This window comes from Haliotis rubra, unplaced genomic scaffold (assembly GCF_003918875.1).
Source record: "Haliotis rubra isolate DU_JTF1 unplaced genomic scaffold, ASM391887v1 Scf210, whole genome shotgun sequence".
NCBI classification, from domain to species: Eukaryota; Metazoa; Mollusca; class Gastropoda; order Lepetellida; family Haliotidae; genus Haliotis; species Haliotis rubra.
This window is the reverse complement of record NW_025766115.1, coordinates 200829-223420: the sequence shown is the minus strand read 5'-3', so window position 1 is coordinate 223420 and position 22592 is coordinate 200829. Positions and strand designations below refer to the sequence as shown.

Below are 22592 nucleotides of genomic sequence, written 5' to 3'. Positions count from 1 at the left end.
TTTATACATCACTGGAGATTACTGGTATGTTTATACATCACGGGAGATTACTGGTATGTTTATACATCACTAGAGATTACTGGTATGTTTATACATCACTGGAGATTACTGGTATGTTTATACATCACTGGAGATTACTGGTATGTTTATACATCACTAGAGATTACTGGTATGTTTATACATCACTGGAGATTACTGGTATGTTTATACATCACTAGAGATTACTGGTATGTTTATACATCACTGGAGATTACTGGTATGTTTATACATCACTGGAGATTACTGGTATGTTTATACATCACTAGAGATTACTGGTATGTTTATACATCACGGGGAGATTACTGGTATGTTTATACATCACGGAGATTACTGGTATGTTTATACATCACTAGAGATTACTGGTATGTTTATACATCACGGGAGATTACTGGTATGTTTATACATCACGGGAGATTACTGGTATGTTTATACATCACTGGAGATTACTGGTATGTTTATACATCACTGGAGATTACTGGTATGTTTATACATCACTAGAGATTACTGGTATGTTTATACATCACTAGAGATTACTGGTATGTTTATACATCACTGGAGATTACTGGTATGTTTATACATCACTGGAGATTACTGGTATGTTTATACATCACTAGAGATTACTGGTATGTTTATACATCACGGGAGATTACTGGTATGTTTATACATCACGGGAGATTACTGGTATGTTTATACATCACTGGAGATTACTGGTATGTTTATACATCACTGGAGATTACTGGTATGTTTATACATCACTAGAGATTACTGGTATGTTTATACATCACTAGAGATTACTGGTATGTTTATACATCACGGGAGATTACTGGTATGTTTATACATCACGGGAGATTACTGGTATGTTTATACATCACTAGAGATTACTGGTATGTTTATACATCACTGGAGATTACTGGTATGTTTATACATCACTGGAGATTACTGGTATGTTTATACATCACTGGAGATTACTGGTATGTTTATACATCACTAGAGATTACTGGTATGTTTATACATCACGGGAGATTACTGGTATGTTTATACATCATGGGAGATTACTGGTATGTTTATACATCACTAGAGATTACTGGTATGTTTATACATCACGGGAGATTACTGGTATGTTTATACATCACGGGAGATTACTGGTATGTTTATACATCACTAGAGATTACTGGTATGTTTATACATCACTGGAGATTACTGGTATGTTTATACATCACTGGAGATTACTGGTATGTTTATACATCACTGGAGATTACTGGTATGTTTATACATCACGGAGATTACTGGTATGTTTATACATCACTGGAGATTACTGGTATGTTTATACATCACTGGAGATTACTGGTATGTTTATACATCACGGGAGATTACTGGTATGTTTATACATCACTGGAGATTACTGGTATGTTTATACATCACGGGAGATTACTGGTATGTTTATACATCACGGGGAGATTACTGGTATGTTTATACATCACTGGACGGAGATTACTGGTATGTTTATACATCACTGGAGATTACTGGTATGACTGGAGATTACTGGTATGTTTACATCACGGGAGATTACTGTTTATACATCATACATCACGGAGAGATTACTGGTATGTTTATACATCACTGGAGATTACTGGTATGTTTATACATCACTGGAGATTACTGGTATGTTTATACATCATGGAGATTACTGGTATGTTTATACATCACTGGAGATTACTGGTATGTTTATACATCACTGGAGATTACTGGTATGTTTATACATCACTGGAGATTACTGGTATGTTTATACATCACGGAGATTACTGGTATGTTTATACATCACGGAGATTACTGGTATGTTTATACATCACTAGAGATTACTGGTATGTTTATACATCACTGGAGATTACTGGTATGTTTATACATCACTAGAGATTACTGGTATGTTTATACATCACTAGAGATTACTGGTATGTTTATACATCACGGGAGATTACTGGTATGTTTATACATCACTGGAGATTACTGGTATGTTTATACATCACTGGAGATTACTGGTATGTTTATACATCACGGGAGATTACTGGTATGTTTATACATCACTAGAGATTACTGGTATGTTTATACATCACGGGAGATTACTGGTATGTTTATACATCACGGAGATTACTGGTATGTTTATACATCACGGGAGATTACTGGTATGTTTATACATCACTAGAGATTACTGGTATGTTTATACATCACGGGAGGTTACTGGTATGTTTATACATCACTGGAGATTACTGGTATGTTTATACATCACTGGAGATTACTGGTATGTTTATACATCACTGGAGATTACTGGTATGTTTATACATCACTGGAGATTACTGGTATGTTTATACATCACTGGAGATTACTGGTATGTTTATACATCACTGGAGATTACTGGTATGTTTATACATCACGGGAGATTACTGGTATGTTTATACATCACGGGAGATTACTGGTATGTTTATACATCACTAGAGATTACTAAAAACTTTACTTTGATTAACACAGCTACCAGTTTTGTACTCAAAGAATTTCAGTTGACAATATGTTTCATGATTTTGTATTGCAGGCCATGTCTTCTATCACTGGACCTCAGCCACAATAACCTCAGTGACCTGCTGGATGTTGTTCGGAAACTGAGCACTCTACCCAAGCTCCGCAATCTGATCTTACTCGGCAATCCACTGTCGGTGAGCAGCCTTGAGTCAATGTGGCTTCCCATATTGTCAAACCTTGCTGATTTTATCATAACTGAAATAACTGAATCGGACAAGAAGAAGAAAAAAAACACTACTGTTCAAAATCATTTGTGTCATTGTAACTAATTTCAGTCAGAATATTTCAAAATGCAGTAATTATAGAATGCAATTTTTAACCCTTGTCATTGACTGGGTGTTTGGTTAACAAAGAATTTAACTTATTTTTGTCATTATGCCAAAGAATATTTTTGCAATGATTTTAGTTGATACCCGGTTACCGTGGTTACACAATCGACTCGCTAAGGAAGTTAAGCATCCTGGATGATGTCAGGATATCAGCAGATGAGAAGCATCATTTCAAGGGCTTGGCGAGACGGAGAGGTGAGGCACATGGCGTCATTCTGGTCAATGTTAAGAAGCCCATAGGCATTCTGGGTTAGAATTAATCCTCAGCAACCAATTATGGTCATAAGCGATGGCTTAATGGGACATGTGGTCAGGCTCAGTGTGTTGTACTTGTTGTATGGAGTATCATTGTACTCCAAAGGCATGGAGTTTTGCAATTTCGATCAATGGATTGTCATTTCAGGATTTAATTGTTTAAATGCTGACAATAAAATATTGATTATTGCTGACTGGGTAATAAATAATAATAATAAACAAAGAATTTTAGGCTAGTTGTTCTTTTTTGTTTCTTCTTTTTAATTAATATTTTTGTTTCTGAGTTCATGTTACAGAAACTGAACAAAGCACTGTTTGTTATTTACTGTTGTGCTACGCTGAAGGGGTCGTTGTCGGCATGGGTACTGTATACAGAAATGTACCCTAGCCAAAATCGGTATACAGAAACGTACCCTTGGACGATTCCATTCCGCAGTGTGTTGTTTTCTTGATTGGAACTGTCATACAGTGGTATTAGATGCATTTGATTACGTTCTATAAGAAACGACCATGCACGGTCATGAATATTTCGCAGAGCACAATACCATTTGCAATCAGTTGAACGGGAACTACTACATACGGCTTCGATTTTAGGTTGCGAAATATGGACTCATCGTCCGTGTAAGGTGCCGGGTACGTTTCTGTATTTTGATCTTGTTTAGGGTACATTACTGTATACAGAAACGTACCTGGGATACGTATCTGTAGTACCTGTGCCGACAACGACCCCTTCAGAGTTACTTTGGTATCAGAAGGGGTCTGGTATGTTTAGCTTATGTATGATGATGTACCAAGTGAATATGGGAGTGTTTTGGGTGTGGAGTTGCAAGTGTTCCGTGTTGTTTCAGAGTATGTACTAGATGAAGCTAAGCTGACCATAGAAGTGTCCCAGATGACCGGTGTACCTGTACCAGAAGAACTTAAGGTGAGTGTTGTTGTCATTGTTGAAAGACTCCTCATTATCAAAGGGGCAATGGAATTCATTTGGAACTGATCACATAAACCTGAGGTTGCAAACTATGAATTCCTCTTAGACTCGGGTCCCGAGGTGGGCACATTTGCGTAGTATCCTTGGACAAGATACTTAGATCCACATTGTCTCAGTTTCACCCAGCTGTAAAATGGGTACCCGTCAGGATGAGCTGGCAATGTGAGTGTTTAGTTCATTGCGCCTAACAGGCAGCATGGCTGTATACTCCCCAGGGAGTTGAAGAAGTATCGGAAAGTACGATAGTGTCCTATGACCGGAGATAGTAATGTACGTAGCGCCGTGAGCAGGCAATGTGCCTGGATATGAGCCATATACCGGTAAGCGGACTATTACTATTACTATTACTCAATTTCTTACACAAACAATAAAAGGCATGCATTGTAATGTTTATCAACATCGTTTACCTGTGTAACTGTCAGGAATTTTGTATGGCACATGCAGAGATGCCAACCCTATTTCGGGCCTAAGTGTAATACTAGAGGTCAAAAAGTGTAATTTGGACCTAAAAAGTGTAATACTTGTCTGCCGATCGCTTCAACATGGTAAACGTTTTCACGAAAAGGAAGATTCTAGACAGAAACACATGTGACCAATCATTATGAATCTCCATACATCGAAAATTGTTGGTCATGTGACTCAACATACTTTAATTTCTTGCAAGTTAATTGGAATGAGTGCGATGCTAAGAGTAAGCGATTCCTATCGGTGCAAGGCCATTTCTGCACCCCTGCACCTGTGCGTTACGAAACACTTCCCTGTGAAAATTTATCCACTTAACTGATTTTCGAAAAACGAGAAGAAAAGCATCTTGTCGTCTTGTCCTCCATACTGTGATCCGATACCCGTGCTTCAAACAGTTCAAAATTACCATTGAGGTGTTCGGTAAGATAAATACGTTGTTGACTGGTCCCTCAGAGCCCATGGGTTGATGTATCCTCGATGTATGTTTATGTTCCGCGTAATTTTCGCAGATTAAGTGTAATGGCGTAATTTAATGGTCAAAATCGTAATAATTACGCCTAAAGCGTAAGGGTTGGCATCTCTGCACATGTTTTTATGTAGGACAGATGTACCATTGCTCTGGTATGACATGATGATACCATATGCTGACCTGACAAATGTGCATTTTGAAACACACAGTGCTGACTGCCAAGAGTTTCTAACAGACCAGTTGTTACTTAAAGGAAGGAATGGGTCAGAGTGAATCAGGGAGGGTCACCCCAAACATTACTGTTTCTAGGGTACAACACACCTATATGGTCCGTCCTTAATATTGGACACAATATCCCCATCAGTAACTGACTCAGATGCTGTTGATTACGGTCCAGAAACGTCCTCATTTCAAATTCCATTTCACTGCTAGTCTGAGTCAAACACATACCGCACAAGCAGAGCCCTAAACATGTATTATATTACCACAATGTTACAATGGTGAGATCTGATTGGTTGGTGTAATCATGGTAAAATACATTATATCTCATCTAACAGGCACATACATTTCTTAGACCTTCTTCTCTTATGCCTTGCCATGAAGAAAACAGACTGCACATGGATTTCAGAGTTGGTCCTGAGAATACATCCTTTACACTCTCCTCTGATGCAAAAAAGTCACATGTTTCCGAGTTAACGGAGGTCACATGACAAGCATAAACTATTCTCAGTGTGATCAAACAGCTGTTTTATTTGTTAATTGGTTTAAATTTTGAATGAAATAACTTTTACCGTGGCAACTTGAAATATGTTGGTAAGATAATATGGAAAGATAATTTGTCTCCTACTTGTGCAACTCTTATTATAGAACCCAGAGGAGCAGCCCGAGTTCCCTATCGTAGAGAGAACGTACTATGTGGAATTCATGTTCTTGGAGGATTCTGGCACCAAGGCGGAGGTGTTGCATGTCCCAGACGATGTCACGGAGATGCCCCTCCTGCCAGGGACGGAGGGACGGCAGCTGGGAGCCTCCCCTGACTTGGTGAGCATCACATCAGTTGTTGTTGCACCAGGTACAGGTGGCCCTAGGTTAGATCTGTGTATCAGGAGTGGGTCTTGAGGGGAGGGTAAAAAAGGGAATGCAAGTTTTTGGGGAGGGCCACGAAAACAACGTTCAAGTCAAACATGGGGAAAGTCAGCAGAAATATATGACTGAGTATGTTTTTAGCAATATTCCAGCAATATCACGACCGGGAACACCAGATATGCGCTTCACACATTGTACACGTGGGGATTCGAACCCGGGTCTTCGGGGTGACGAGTGGACGCTTTAACCACTAGGCCACCCCACTGCCCCTCAGAAATAAGACAATGAGTAGGGAAGGGTCATGATATTTAGGATATCAGGCATAATATCATCTGAAACAATGCCCTGATGATTTTCATCAGTTTCAGATCCATTTGAATTGTGTTTCTTTCTTCAATGCCGAGCCTCAAATAAACATGGGGGCTTCAGAATATTGACGTCTTCATTAAATGCCATATTGTTTTTATGCACAGAATCCTCATCATTTTCTTAATGATTAAACACAATAGGTCTAAATAGAAATGTCTGCCCAGGCATTGAAATCAAGCAAATAATTGGTGGCAAGCAAACAGTTTGTAAAACTCTCAATTCATAGCACAGTCTCAAATTTTGATGTATGCTGAAGTTAAAATAAATGTTTGTCAGTAGTAATTACTCATCATACAGAAAAGTGAATTTAAGTGAATTTGTTTCAACTTTTTCTTTCCTTGTTCACCAGTCTGACCTTGGTGTTGGGTCACAAGGTGAAAGGTCAAACAGCCAGCAGGAAAAGAGTGTCTGCTTCACCAGTAAACCGGACCTTGAGACAGTGCAAGAATTGGCAGGTAACCATAGCAACATGGGGATTTCACATGACACTTGAAAATTTGTTGGAGCTATCAAGCAAGGTCTAATATCATTGCGACAGAGATATTAGCTGTAAGCCATTATGATGTCATACGTCTAGCGGTATTACACTAGTGTAACATATTGCCGTAAATATATTACACTGCAGTATCCTACATGGGCGAGTAATATATAGAGGATACTAAACGTCCTTCCATGTAATACCATACTTATCAAATGAGCGAAAGCGAATTTGATGCTAAATCTTTCTCGGAGTTTAATAAATTCTGTTTATTACTCTCCAACATAAACTGATAGAAACTGCCTACGAAGTGTGATGACTCTCAGCTTTCTACGAGTCAAGCAAGGTCTAATACCATTCTGACAGAGGTATTAGCATTGTGACGTCATAACTGTAACCATTATGACGTCATACGTCTAGCGGTATTACACTAGTGTAATATTGCAGTAAAAATATTACACTGCAGTATCTTCCACGGGCGAGTAATAAACGGTCATATACAGCAAGCATCTCCTTCTCTGAGCAGAGGTCCCTTTGTCTGTACTTGGGGGAGAATCCTTGGCGGATGACTTCATTGAGGACGACACGGCACGGATCGAGCCAGTCCAGCGCCAGATGAAACTCGGTCCACTGAGAACAGGAGGTCTGCCTTGGGCTGAGGAGATGGAGGTGAACTGGTCAAGCACTCAGGTCAGGGATGACCTGCACAATCTGAGGGACTTCTTCAGCAAGGGCATGGACTTCTCGGTGGTGGAGCAAGTGGTCAGTTCACATAACATGTTCTGGAGTCACTTTATGATACTTTGTCAATGGACTGCCATAGTAGAAAGCAAACTTGGGAAAAATTATTATTTTGTTCAAACAATCTTTTTTCAAGCATATAGTTCTGATTTAATTAATTTAGACATACGATATTTCATAATTGAAGTTGAACACTACATTCAATGTTTACCAACATTTGCTGCGGACTTGTGGCGAAATATTAACTTCTAAGCAGGGCCTAGATTTTCGAAGCTCTCTTAGCGCTAAGATAGTCGTAAGTGCCATACATTAAGATTAACTTACGACTATCTTAGCTCTAAGAGAGCTTCGAAAATCTAGGCCCAGGTCTGGATAAACTTGATAAATCCCTGTAGTCCCTCCCTCCCTTGTATACAGTTAGATATCCAATTCTATGAAGAAACCTTGAAGTTTTTAAATGTTAAAGTTGAAATGAGGATGAGTTTATGCTGCTGCTGCTGAGAACAAGCTGAGAATGGAATAGGGAGTTATTGTTGTATCAAAGCTATACTTTAGGTTCTGTAACAGAGTTTACCTTGCATATGGCACCATTATCGTTTTAACTGTGCAGTTTTGGGAAAAAAAGTGTGGTATGGATAATTCAAGATGGAAGTCATATCCATTATTTTGTCATATCCAGCATTGTTGATAAGTTTCCATGTATAGTTGATGCGACCGATTATGTTTTCCGGATACCACAATTGAATGTATTTTCAGTTTGGGGCCTGGGGAGATGTAATGCCTTTTGTTTTGCAGGGCTAGTAACATGTGATGTGAGATGTTGAAGTGTTTACTGAGTAGCTCTCCTAGCCTGTGTATTGAAGACTGATTAATAATATGGCTGCAGGTTCTGTGCTATCCTCTGGAGGAAGAGGAAGGGGACAGGGCCAGTGTGGCCGGGTCAGTTAAGAAGGGCAAAGACGACAAGAATGCCAAGGCAGATAAAAAGGGCAAGGTGAGCAATAATAATAATTCTGTGATGGATCAGCAACTATTGTTTTCATGACATTTTCTTTGCTATACGAGGTATACTGGTGTATCATCTATTCAGCTGAGGAGGTCATTGAAATTTGTTTCTTGTTGAATTTTTCTTATTGCTTAGCTCAGCAAAATCCCAGCTATAGGACAAAAGTCTGTAAATGACAAGACAATCCAGTGATTGATATTATGAGCAGTGTCATAATATCAATCACTGGATTGTCTGGCCATAAATGATGACATGCGTTTAACCATGTCATCGAACCTGATCACGTGGTCCAGTGGTTCTCTCTATTCACCAGCATGGACTGCTGGGTACCTTTACCTACCTGGGTGCCATTGTTCAAAGTGATCTTAGCGCTAAGGTGACCGTAACTCCTGTACCTTAACTTAGACTTAATGTAGTCTTAGCGCTTACAACAGCACCCAGGAACTCCGAAGGTAGTCTTAGAAGGTCGCTAGGGTTCGATCCCCAACCGCTGGCCATACCAAAAAAGACATTAAATATGGACTTGTTGTCCTTTTGTACAACAGCGAGTCAGTATAATGTGTCCAGTGGGGAATCTTATGCTTCACCGCGGCATGGTATCTCAGCGGGGTAGAAATGAGAGGCAAGCAGGGACTATACAATGTCAGCCTTCAGGGTTGCACGGTAGTCCACGGACTGGGGTGCATGAGAGGCTTGACAAAGTACTGGGTAGTAGAGACTATAATCTCAATGGCAAGCTGACAAGTTTGCTCTTATAAGGAAAAAGTAGAATGGAGGAACTTTATGTGGCAGTTTAAATACTGAGCATGTGGTACATCTAGTTTTCACTAAATAATGTATTCATGATAAGTCACTGTATGCTAAGCAGTATATTTTTTAATGAGTTTTTAAAAAGGTGCAGATATTCCAGCTCCAATTCATCCTTTTTTTGAACATTTAAATGTTTTTGATATGCTTTGTTTTTATAATTTCAGCTGTTATGCATAACTGTAGATACTCATTTCTTCTTCATTTTCAGCCTGAGCCCAAGAAAGAGGATAAAAAGAAGAAAAAGAAAGAGCCTGAGGTTGAGCTGAGGCGGACAGAACCTCAGCTGACCACTCTAGCTACGTTCCATGTCCAGCTGGACGACTTCCTGGAGGGGGACTTCGAGGTGATGTCAGTGTTCTCCCACGGGGGCGTGGAGACGGCAGCGTCAACAGTCTGCACCGAGTCACCTGAACTTGGTAGAAAGGTGAGCACCATGCTGCTGTCTACTGTTGAGTCCTTATTTGTTAACGTGTCAGACAGTCGTTAAGAAGACTGGTTTCCATACCCATTCCTGATTTTGAATACACATCATTAGTTTGTAAACACGCTGAAATGCCATGGTAGTGTTGACTGTTAAACCTGGCTGATTCTACTGCTGGCTTTAACCAAACTTGACTACTGAATTGCCCATTCATTTTGTCACTAGGCTCAACATGAGTGGCAGTCCTCGGATGTTCCAGTTCTAGTTTTGCTTTAAGTTTATGAAATGGATGGTAGTGGCTGATCATTACCATAATTATACTGAGAAAGTATTTCATTTTGACCTACGGTGCTCTTTAGGTCCAATCCTATGAAATCTGATCTTTACTCAGGTGTGATTTCTCACGTCTTGTGAACTTACTAATCAACATCTCGGGAAAAGTGGCAAATATTCAGCCATTCCTGTCTGATTTCCGTACCTCAGAAATTTACAGAAAGTTGGAAATGTAATGTGAACCAAATATAGTGATGTTATTATTTTGTTGTTGGTATTTTTTACAAGTCTGGGCAACAAACATGTTTGGGTTCTCTTTTTTGCGGAAATCAAAATTCGCAAATTGTGGCAGTACAATAAAGAAGCAGAGTTGTTTTAGAAATCTGAAATCAGCTACTTGACCTTCTGTAGCGATAGCGTCAGATCTTCACACAGACAGGGATTGCAATGGAGTTACAGATCTGATTTGAATGAGCTTGTAATTACATCTATACCAATACTGGAAGTGAGTGAGTGAGTTTAGTTTTATGCCACACTCAGCAATATTCCAGCTATATGGCGGCGGTCTGTAAATAATCGAGTCTGGACCAGACAACAGCATGAGCATTGATCTGCATAATTGGGAACCGATGACATGAATACTGGAAGTAAGCACTGGAGTGTGAAGCTGGGTCTCCCTTTAAGCACCTTGCAGTGGTCACATATTCTACATATGTGTAGTATTATTTTTTGTGTGCAAGAGTACTTTTCTGTACACAAAGCAGCACACCTGGGGTAAATCTGTTACTTCAACACCACTGCAAGTAGAACGAAAATATTACTGCAACAATAAATAACCTCACTCACTGTTGCAGGAGAGTAAGAAGGACAAGGATCTGAAGGACAAGAAGGCTACAAAATCGTCCTCAGCTATCAAGAAAGACAAAGGGAAAGGTAGGTGCTACCCATGGTGATTTAAAATACCTGCCTGCCTGTTGTTCCATGTCTTGCTTGGACTAGTAATAGTTAAATAATTGTCTGGGTTTTTATTCTATTTGGTAATCATGATCTCTGTTTTAGTAATAAAGTTATTAAAAGTGAATTTAAATGTCACGTAATCCATGCAGATAACTGCTTTTGCTCATCGAGTTACCTCCCTTCTACAGATGCAGGGAAAGCAGGGGGCAAGGTCAAAGATGCTGATAAGAAAGATGGTGGCAAGAAGGGCAAGGTCACAGCACCCACACCAACAGCAGAGGAGGGAGAGGATGTGCCCCCTCCTCCCCTAGAGGTGCATGTGTCTGTGAAGCTGCATCACTGGAAGACGGCTATGGACTCACTGAAGGAAGAGGAGGATCAGAGAGACAAGGAACAGGACTAGACCAACATGGCCGACACATCCAGGCACATTTTGTACAACTTCACCTTGTCCATTTTCTTTTGTAACTGAAGATGGGGAAAGTATGGCCATTATTTTTTGACAAATTAAAGATTTATTTGCCATGTCCTTTTGTAAAACCCACTTTGAGTTTGAAAGCTTCGGGACACTTTGTAACAAGTGATAATGTTTAATGCAAAAGATGTCTTAAAGCGTGTCTTTGTGTATGATAATTGTATAAATATTAATATGTACAGAGTTTATCAATGCGCTACCTATGACTGTCAGCATCCTGTTTCATGAAGATGATGAAATATGTCAGATAATATTCACTTAGCATATTATGATAATCACTTTTGTGTACAGTGGAAAGATAAACAAATCTCTATTCAAATGAAAGTGGTATATTTTTACAGATACCTGTAACATAATATTATTTTGAGAAAGTGTCTTGTAAATATCTGTGTACATAAAGTTGATCATGTATAGATCTTCACATGCATGTGAAAATGCTGTGGTAGTGAATGTTATGAACTGAACAATACATCATGTATATTTGACAAAGTGACGAACCTGTGATAACAATGTCAACAGTAATCTGAAATATGTTCAGAAGACATTGGTCAGTTGTGTCATATTATTTTGTATGTATTTATGGAAATATTTTAGGACAAGTATCTGTTAAATTCAGTAACTTTCTTTCTATACAGATGGCAACCAACAGTTTTTCCACAGGGATTATCAGTTGGTTCTTGTTTGGAAAGTATGAAATGTTGTCATGAGCTTTGGGAAGTTTTTGTTAAGATTAGGTGGATTAGCTTAAATCATCTCATTGTTAATACCATTATGACCAATTTGAAAACAAAAAATGCTTTAAAAAGTAAATGCCAAAATATCAAAACTGTTTTCCTGTGTTTATTGTAAGTAATGTCTTTTGAATGTGTACACTTACAGAAAGACTTTATGACAACTAAGGTGTGATGTCTTGATTTGATGAATATGAAGATATTACGAATAAAACATGCAATAACCTATTCCAGGTTTTATGGTTGAAGTATATTGTTCATTTAGGATCAGGGCATTTACCTATGGGAAAGGCTGATGCTAGCATTGCAGACAGATTCTATCAACAATGAGTGAGTGAGTTTAGTTTTATGCCACTTTTAGCAAAATTTCAGCGATTTCACAGGAGGGACATCAGAAATGGGCTTACACATTATACCCATGTGGGGAATTGAACCCAGGTTTTCGGCTAGACGAGAGAACCCCTTAACATCTTGGCGACACCACCACCCCTAACACTGTTCCCACGTGTCTCTACACTGTATCAGAGCCCTGTGAGCATCTGAGCTGATCCCAGAAACCTATGCTGGGAGTATGGAGACAAACATTCTTGAGTAAAATGCAACATGTTTAAAGGACACTGTAATATTGCTGGCATTGATAATTCACACTTTTGAGTTTACGATCTTATATATATCTTATATAAGAGGTAACCGATGGGATCAGGCTAGCTATGCTCGAAACGTTCGTAGCCCTACAAACTTCTTAAGCCCATTCTTAACACATTGGCTACGATCAAAGTTAAGAATTCTTAGGGCTACGAACGTTTCGAGAATAAGGGCCCAGGTGCTCAGGTTTAGTGACTTGGTTGATGCATGTCATCAAATCCCAATTAAGTATAAAGATGCTCATGATGTCAATCACTGGATGGTATGATCCAGATAATTACTATTGGTTATTTACCAACCACAGTGGTACAGTTAGAACATTGATGACTGCAGTGTTACACAACAGAGAAAGTTACAACAATGCAAATCCATCTGAGGTGTTGAATAATACTTTATTATTTGGGAACAATGTACAATGTGGTGATATGAACAATATTGACAGTGATCGCACTGTCACAATAATTGTTATACTTTACAGTTGGCAAGGATCTGAACTTTATCAAGGTTTGGCATAATAAATACAAAATATATGCTGAACTGCTATGTATCAATAGTAGATAAAATCACAGCTTTAAGTCAAAACAAAAGGTTCGTGAACACTACAGCACTACACATCACTGCCTCATTCTGAAGCTGAGTTGCCACAAAATAAACAAATCGAAGCAAATTTCAGTACAAAAAGGATATGATATTGGCACAAGTTCATGATGCAAAATGGACAAGATATTGAAACACGTTCACATTGCAAAATGGAAACACGTTCACATTGCAAAATGGACAAGATGCTGACACAAGTTCACATTACAAAATGGACAAGATGCTGACACAAGTTCACATTACAAAATGGACAAGATTTTGAAACACGTTCACATTGCAAAATGGACAAGATGCTGACACAAGTTCACATTGCAAAATTGACATGATATTGACACAAGTTCACATTGCAAAATGGACAAGATTTTGAAACACGTTCACATTGCAAAATGGACATGATATTGACACAAGTTCACATTGCAAAATGGACAAGATGCTGACACAAGTTCACATTGCAAAATGGACAAGATTTTGAAACACGTTCACATTGCAAAATGGACAAGATTTTTAAACACGTTCACATTGCAAAACGGACAAGATGCTGACACAAGTTCACATTACAAAATGGACATGATATTGACACAAGTTCACATTGCAAAATGGACAAGATATTGAAACACGTTCACATTGCAAATGGACATGATATTGAGGCCTTACATTTTTTTGCTTGGTGAAGCATCCTAGCCGTACAAAATGAGAAACACAAAAATAAGAATGACAGACAATTCATTAATTCCAGCAACAGTAGACACTTCTTAGATGATAAATGATAATCCAAGGGATTTCTTATGACAAAATCATACATATTTCCAATGATGAATAATGGTTTTGAACCATTCAATCTCCAAGTGAAACTTTAAGACGAAATACTCAAGCCCCACCCATAAAACACTCTCTCCTTGCCTAACTAAATTCTCTCTGCAAAAAGGATTTGATATTGTTAGCAGTTTAATAAAAGTTCACTCACATTGATGCTGACAAAATCCTTTGGTATTTGACTATGAACTACTGTTAGAACATGTTTCAATCCTGATCAGTCTTTTAAATCTAATTGTGTACCAAAATAATGTTAACATTTATAGCATTTACACACACACATCCATTGTGAACCAGCACCCATTTGTGACTCAAGGCATTGTTGAAACCATCTGTCTAGTATTGACCACTGACACTAAAACCACACAGTCTACTGCACTAAACAACAGCTGATATCATTACATACACAATGCACTAGCTAAGGGACCAACCACTTGACATCCTTGTAAGGCAGACAAAACATATTTTCAGCTAAAAATGTAAACCAGATAAAGTTTAATTAAAAACATGAACTTAGATATTTTCCCCAACAATAAATACTGTGTAAAGTTGGACAATGCTTCTACAAATTTGCAGTCCTAGCAAGTTTGTCTCGGCTACTCGCATTTCAATTGTCTGTGATAAGACTTTGTGATGTATATCAATGCGACAATTAATTCTTGCCCTAATTATGGTGTAAGTTTCACAAGGCACAAATTACAACATCAACTAATCTGAAAAATGAGAACCATGTCACTGACCGGAATCGATCTTTATTAACAAAGTAATACTGATCAACAAAACCATCAATAAACATCATGACACATGACAATGGGATTGAATATTAATGCCCTAAATTAAATAACCTGCCATAGTTCAATTCCGAATTCGGTCGCTGCAGCAAATATGAAACCATTTATGATTGGTTCCTACAGATTTCTAACATATTGTAAACATCGTTAGTATCAATATTGGAGTGAGTGAGTGAGTATGGTTTTACGCCGCTTTTTAGCAATATTCCAGCAATATCACAGCGGAGGACACCAGAAATGGGCTTCACATATTGTACCCATGTGGGGGAATAGAACCCTGGTCTTCGTTGTGACGAGCAGACGCTTTAACCACTAGGCTACCCCACCGCCTCTATCAATATTGGAAGTTTGATATAGTGTTGGGAAGTCTTGTTTATGAGAGTGACTCATACACTATTCATGTTGTTACTTCCTATTAACTCATGGTTCAACAATTTTACCCAAAGTGCCAGTTCTACCTTAAACTACAGCTACGTCCCGTCAGTTATTAACCCATAGGAATAACTGCCCAATACAGGCTGAGCTGACTGAGGACTTGTTTGATATTACTTTCAGTATACTTGACTCTTTATGTTAGATGAGCAAAGATTGCCAGATTTATTCAGACTTGTGCTTCAGAGTAGTTGTTTAAAGTCACAGACATTGTTTTATCTCCCTGCATGTATTGCTACCTATGGTAACATTTCAAGACACAGCTTGTGGCTGTAACATTGCTAATGTGCCTTCAAATACAATCAGTATTGCCCTATAGCATTCACACAGCTAACACTACATCCTCTTGTTCCTGTGAATACCATGGCTAGAGCGAGTCTCCAGCAAACCATGTGACAGGTGACTTAGAGGATTGGACAGCCAAGCATGCTGACTTTGTTGTGCTATGTCTTTATATCCCAGTCGTTTAGATCCATGCTCATGATTTCAATCACTGGATTGGTGGGTCCACACTCCAATATTTAAAGATCATCAATAGAAGGAATACTGTTGATAGCAGTGTCAAAAAACAAACTCAGGTGTTAAATAGATATGAATTTGACATATACCAGTAAATGTGTACTGTGTATCACCGTAGATAAGCCAATTACATTGTTTAACACAGACTTCCAACGCAGCCAGTGGTGGGACTTACCAGATTTTCCCCAATACCCCAAGTTAAATAAGGTGCACAAAAACTGTCAAAGATGATATTTTCACATATGTACTGACTGAAACGGTATGGTTGTGAATATTGTTCCAATGCTATGACCATAACACAACAACAAATCTATGATTGTCTGTTCTAATAAAAAATTTAAAATCTAAAATAACAACACTGATGTACGATCCTCAATGTTTAAGTGAACTGCTAATGCAGATGAAATACCACAACAAACCACAGTCTCTCCATGTTCCAGTATACAGTAACAAGATAGCACTTAGAACTGACCAGTATAATGCTCCGGCTGGCACAGACAATTTTTCCACAATTAAAAAGTATTCTTGACACAGGAGACCTGAGCAGACACCACATTTGTGGATGTGACAAGAACTTAAAACCTGTGAATGACAAAAACCTGATATGTTTTATAAACCACTTAACTACCACCATAAGTGTATTCTCAGTTTAGTACCCGAAGGTCACATTAAAGAGAAATTCACCGAGTGCACAAATATTAATTTAGATTTGCCTGTAATATTTAGACAGGAAGAGCTTAGTGAGCATAAACCCTCAGAAAGAATCAGAAAAGAAAACACCACAGTCATAAACACTGTTTTCATACATTTCAAGTTTTCTCAAAACTTAAGACACACTCTAGTTTTATAAGAGGTTGTGTTACTATGGATATTATCCCATCATAAACTAAGAACAGTTTAGGTAACCTAACGCTCTTTACTTCAAATCAGACTCTTATATATCTTATGTTAATGTGACAGCCAGAATGTTTGCTAGTGACATGATATTTTTTCTCTTAAAGTTGGATGTCACACAACATTCTGCTTTGAAGGGAGAAGCTACAATCAAGGCAAACACATTTCTTCTATTAATTTCTGAAATAAATTCAAAATATTTCAGCCCCCATCCATCCGCACACTCTCATACACTTATACACAAACAGGGATCAGTCGTACCATTACAATACAATACAGCAGTTGTCAATGATTTAAGCAATATGACCATTCCTGCAAGCTTTCTCCCATGTCGAATATCTGAACGGTTTCTAGCTTCCTACCACAGATAAATGGGCTATTTCCTGGTGAAACACAAATAAGAATGAAGACCCTGTTTTCACGATGATCAAAGCAATACCCAGTAATTCCATACCCAATTATTCCCAAACTAACTTACTGATATGAGACAGTATGCTGCCTTTCTCTAGGCCAATGATAAATGGTAGCCCTATACATAGCCATTAGGTGGGAGCTAGATCTATGATACATGGTGGTGATCCCTGGGACTGTTGCTGTCTCCTCTATATATCACAGTGGTCCATAGTTGGGTCAGGACATGATCCATGGCAATCGGAAGAACTTCCAGACCGCCTTTGTCTATCACAGTGGTCCCATGCCGGATGTCATCAGAGCGTTCTCCTGCAAGTAACAATATCAGTGAGTGAGTGAGTGAGTGAGTGAGTGAGAGTGAGTGAGTGAGAGTGAGTGAGTGAGAGAGTGAGTGAGTGAGTGAGTGAGTGAGTGAGTGAGTGAGTGAGTGAGTGAGTGAGTGAGTGAGTGAGTGAGTGAGAGATGAGTGAGTGAGTGAGATGGGGGCATGAGTGGCTGAGTGATTGAAAGGCTGGGTGAGTGGCTGGGTGATTGAGTGGACGGATGATTGAGTGGCTGGGTGATTGAGAGGCTGGGTGATTGGGTGTCTGGGTGATTGAGAGGCTGGGTGATTGGGTGTCTGGGTGATTGAGAGGCTGGGTGATTGAGTGAGTGCATGAGCGAGTATTCTTTAATGCTACACATGGCAATATTCCAGCTCTACTATGGCATCAAGTAAATAATCATGTGATAATTAAGTGATTTATATCAATGTTTGTAACTGAGATAAATAATCATTGTCACTTCTATACCTCCTAGCAAGCAAGTGAGTGAGTGAACTGGGTTTAAATCCTCTTTGAACAGCACACTAGTTTCATCCCTGTTTTATGTTTGAGGTAATACCAAGCGAAGAAGGTCTTGGACTTTTATTACTTTGTGATACCCACATCCACAAATACAGGGCTCATACTCAATGTACCACAAGCAGATAAAGCAGATTACCATGAGATCATAAAATCTTTTTGTGAGTAGATCCTCGAAGAACTCCAGTTCCTTCTTGTACACGGCTCCCTTGATGCCCTGCTTGCGGTACTTAGGCTCCAGAGCCTCAATGACGATGCTGTTCAGGTGACGGCCCACCTTCAGCTGCTGCGCTTCACGGTAGGCAGTGATGTCACCCACCTTCTCCAACAGGTTCTCGTAAACCTGGAGACACAAAGTTATCTTTCCACTGTTGGATTCATATGAGATTCTCACCTCATGTAATCGTACCCAGACACCATGTATTACTTTTCATAATATCAATCACTGGTTTGTCTTATTATCAATCTCAACTCCTTGGGAATCATACAACTGTCACAGCCACTAGGCACACCAAGTTATTGTGGCTTTCCCATGCTTACGAGGATTCACAGCTGGGTGGACTGGGACACAGTCACAATACTGATTCCACAATACTGCACGTTGCTGTACCCGCAGAATAACGCAAATGTAGATGCAAAACATGCAAGTAAATCTAAGACAATAGTAAAATATTTACAGACTGTGTCATTCTGTTGGAATACTGTTGAATAATACCTTTAACAGCAAACCAAGAAACAACTATATCCTCATTATGTGTTTTCTGTATAATATCCCCACTCAGCTATAATCAGGACTAGACACAATATCAACAGTGAGTAGACTAGCTGGTCTATTTAGTCATTTCTAAGTTCAGTACACGTTTCTGGAGGCCTTTCTTATTCACAATAAAAGGCATTTTATTTCAGATTTTGAATCTCTGAGGTCAACTTACTGGCATCTCTGGAATTTCTTTAAATTCATAGTGTCCATCCCAAATTGTGACCTTGAGACTACCAGTTTCCTGCAAATGGAGGACAAATTTACTAACACAGTTTTGTAAGATGAGAAAGTGAATAGGCTGAGTTTAACGTTGCCTTGAACAGTATTTCAGGTATATGATGGCGTGTTAGTTGGCTGGGGGATGAAATCCTGTGGAGATGCATGTGTAAGATGTTTACCACTTTGGTGAAACACACAGAAATTGACACACCTAGAATCATATTCTGGGGCAGCTTGGATTCGAATCCACGGTCATAGCAGTCCCTAATTTGTTATCAAATGTGTGACAAAACAATGTCATACAAAACTGGATATCATTTCAATAACAAGTTCATCACAGAAATAGAACACAGTGTTTGTCTGAAGTATGTATATGCTGCATAGCTTATGGATAGACACTTGGGGATACAAGTTTTTAAAGGTTTTTATATTAATTTCAGGAATAAGTTCTTTCACCTTGAAGACAGGTGACCCTCATTATGACATACAAACACATGGTAGCAGTGATTCTGATAACTAACAACCAGATCTGTGACACCAAAGACAAAGTTTTGCTAATGAATTTTCCAGAAAATGATACCAGTGATTCTGACAATACACCACTGTCTAAATGAAATATGAGACAAGAGTCAAATTTGAAACAAGTGTCTTCTAATGAATTTACAATGCCCGCTACCTATGGCGAACTTGACATAAGTAATTGTTATCAATTATACCACAAATGATCTCACATAGGCGTTGCTGGAATCCCAGCGTTGTCCTTCCAGCATGGTCTGTGCAGAGGATGTAGACAGTTGGTCCAGAACCTCCTCTGTCGGCTTCCTCTTCAGTATCGAACACGGTGGGTGCCGTTCAGCACAGAGTTCCTGAAAACATGATTCAAATACTCATATGTTGATTCTCTTGACATAGGAACCGTGAAGCTCCGGGTTAGAATTGGTCTTCAGTGACCCATGCTTGTCGTAAGAAGCAACTAACGGGATCGGGTGGTCAGGCTCACTGACTTAGTTGACACATGTCATCGTATCCCAATTACGTAGATTGATGCTCATGCTGTTGATCACTGGATTGTCTGGTCCATGCTTGATTATTTACAGACTGCTGCCATATAGCTGGAATATTGCTGAGTGCGGCGTAAAATTAAACTTGACATAGACATATTGTGGTGGTACATACAGAGAGGTTAACATGAAATTCACAGACTTATACAGTTATACAGAGGTGTCAAGTAGTAACCAATATTCTTGAATTCTAAAATGCTTGAATTCTACCCCAAATCAACACCAAACATCAAAGGTTCCTCTGAAGCAAAATAACCTGAAACATTTTCACTTTTAAATATTTGAACAAAGTAATCAAAACGCTGTATTGTAGACCATGGTTACCATTGGTTACCATGACATCACCAGTCACTACCGCTAGTTAGCACTACTAGCTATACTCAAGCTAAGGAAAGCTGCAATAACTTGGTGCGCATAGTGGCTGCAAGAGTTGTATGATCCCCAGGGAGTTGAGATTGACAATAAGGTGTGCGGTTGAGATTGACATCCAATGATTGAGGGAAAAAAATACCAGCGCCTGAGCATGCACTAGTGTGTGGATATGTGCACTATATAAATATCCAATAATAATAAATAATAATAATAAAGACAATAGTTATGACTGTTCAGAAACTGCAAAATGGAGAACATCTTGATACATAAACAGAATCTCACTTTTGAGTCTTTTGGTATCAAATATAGCAACAATAGTTGTTAAGAAGTCCTCAATCAGCTTCAGAGTTTTCAACTTCTATATACTCATTATGTGAGACTGTTTATATTACTACAACAAAGTAACTGACCCATCAAACAGTGGCACTACTGCCCATCCTAGTAGACTCTCCTCATCCAAATCCAGCTCTCCTCCTTCTGGGGTCAGGAGTTGGCCTGGGGCCTTGTGGTCTGGCTTCATCTGGTACATCATCTTCAGGCCAAACACCTGCACTATCAGACAACTGTACTGGTCATAGAACGGGTGCAGCTCCTGGTGGATGAACAACCAGGATAAGAACTCATTTGGGAGCAGTGCAAGTTCAGTCGGCAATGTTGTGTATGAGCTTCATAATTGTGATCAGAAAATAATTGACACTGGATCAGACAAAACTTGCCACTAGAGACATAATGAACAATGATTAACTACATTAGGGAGCCATGACAAGCCATCAACAAGTCGCGGTTTATGACAACTTGATCTAAATCAGATTGTTAGTTGTTTACACCACACTCAGCAATACCTCAGCTACATGATGGCAGCCAGTAAATTATCGCATCTGGGTGAAACAATTCAGTAAGATATGGTGTGATAACATGCAAATCACCAAACCATTCAACCTGACTGCCCTCACAAATTAAATTGCGTTTTAGGCTGGGAAGCATCCTAAGGGGTTCATGTCAATGCCTTCTTACTACAAACAATCTGCTTGAGTACTATTCCAACTCAGGTGCCCATCATTAATGTGATTTATTGTCAAACTGAACACATTGGATGACTCCACACAGTGTACCCACATGATGATTCCAAACCTAGGGGGCGGTGGGGTAGCATAGTGGTTAAAGCGTTCGTTCGTCACGCCGAAGACCCGGGTTCGATTCCCCACATGTGTACAATATGTGAAGCCCATTTCTGGTGTCCCCCGCCATGATATAGCTGGAATATTGCTAAAAGCGGCGTAAAACTAAACTCACTCACTCCAAACCCAGCCTCTGACACAATGACTGAAAGGTTAGACCACTAGGCTCTCCACCACTCTCTTACCTGTGGGTCATCAGCCCATGCCGGGGCCTGGAGAAAACTCTCAGGGATATGTTTCTTGGTGATAAACTTCTCTTCCTTGCCGTACCCCTCCTTGGTGGCACTCATCCCCTGCACCTTGCGCCCGGGGGTCACTCGTACAAAGCACTGTATGACTCTGTCATCTGTGTCAGGACAGAAACATTGACAGCAGCATCAGTAACAGCTGATGACAGCACAGTCATCACACCACATCATCACTACTGTGATACTGTGACAGACAAACATACATGGTTGTGGATTTTAATGACACAGAAAACAGAGAAGGGTCCTTATTACTCCCTTTTTTCCAGTATTACTCCTAAGAGGTTTCATTCTCTTTTTCCAGAACTGAGGTCCAAGGTCCATAGTCTATGTCATCTACAACCTTGCAT

The 22592-nt window shown here is 39.3% G+C and overlaps 2 protein-coding genes across 2 annotated transcripts in view; one reads left to right on the top strand and one right to left on the bottom strand.

Annotated features, from left to right (window-relative positions):
• LOC124276606 (leucine-rich repeat-containing protein 43-like) overlaps window positions 1-12692 on the top strand; it is a 51383-nt gene extending 38691 nt beyond the window's left edge. Inside the window, exons 6-15 of the mRNA XM_046712248.1 lie at window positions 2624-2744; window positions 3017-3134; window positions 4043-4119; window positions 5984-6157; window positions 6921-7026; window positions 7576-7811; window positions 8677-8784; window positions 9815-10030; window positions 11155-11233; window positions 11446-12692. Of these exons, the coding sequence (XP_046568204.1) occupies window positions 2624-2744; window positions 3017-3134; window positions 4043-4119; window positions 5984-6157; window positions 6921-7026; window positions 7576-7811; window positions 8677-8784; window positions 9815-10030; window positions 11155-11233; window positions 11446-11660 (1450 nt within the window). The 3' untranslated portion in view covers window positions 11661-12692. The remainder of the gene's footprint in view (window positions 1-2623; window positions 2745-3016; window positions 3135-4042; window positions 4120-5983; window positions 6158-6920; window positions 7027-7575; window positions 7812-8676; window positions 8785-9814; window positions 10031-11154; window positions 11234-11445) is intronic.
• A 789-nt stretch (window positions 12693-13481) lies between these two features.
• LOC124276591 overlaps window positions 13482-22592 on the bottom strand; it is a 57739-nt gene continuing 48628 nt past the window's right edge. Inside the window, 6 exon segments of the mRNA XM_046712238.1 lie at window positions 13482-17874; window positions 18547-18750; window positions 19340-19408; window positions 20118-20252; window positions 21226-21411; window positions 22183-22343. Of these exon segments, the coding sequence (XP_046568194.1) occupies window positions 17836-17874; window positions 18547-18750; window positions 19340-19408; window positions 20118-20252; window positions 21226-21411; window positions 22183-22343 (794 nt within the window). The 3' untranslated portion in view covers window positions 13482-17835.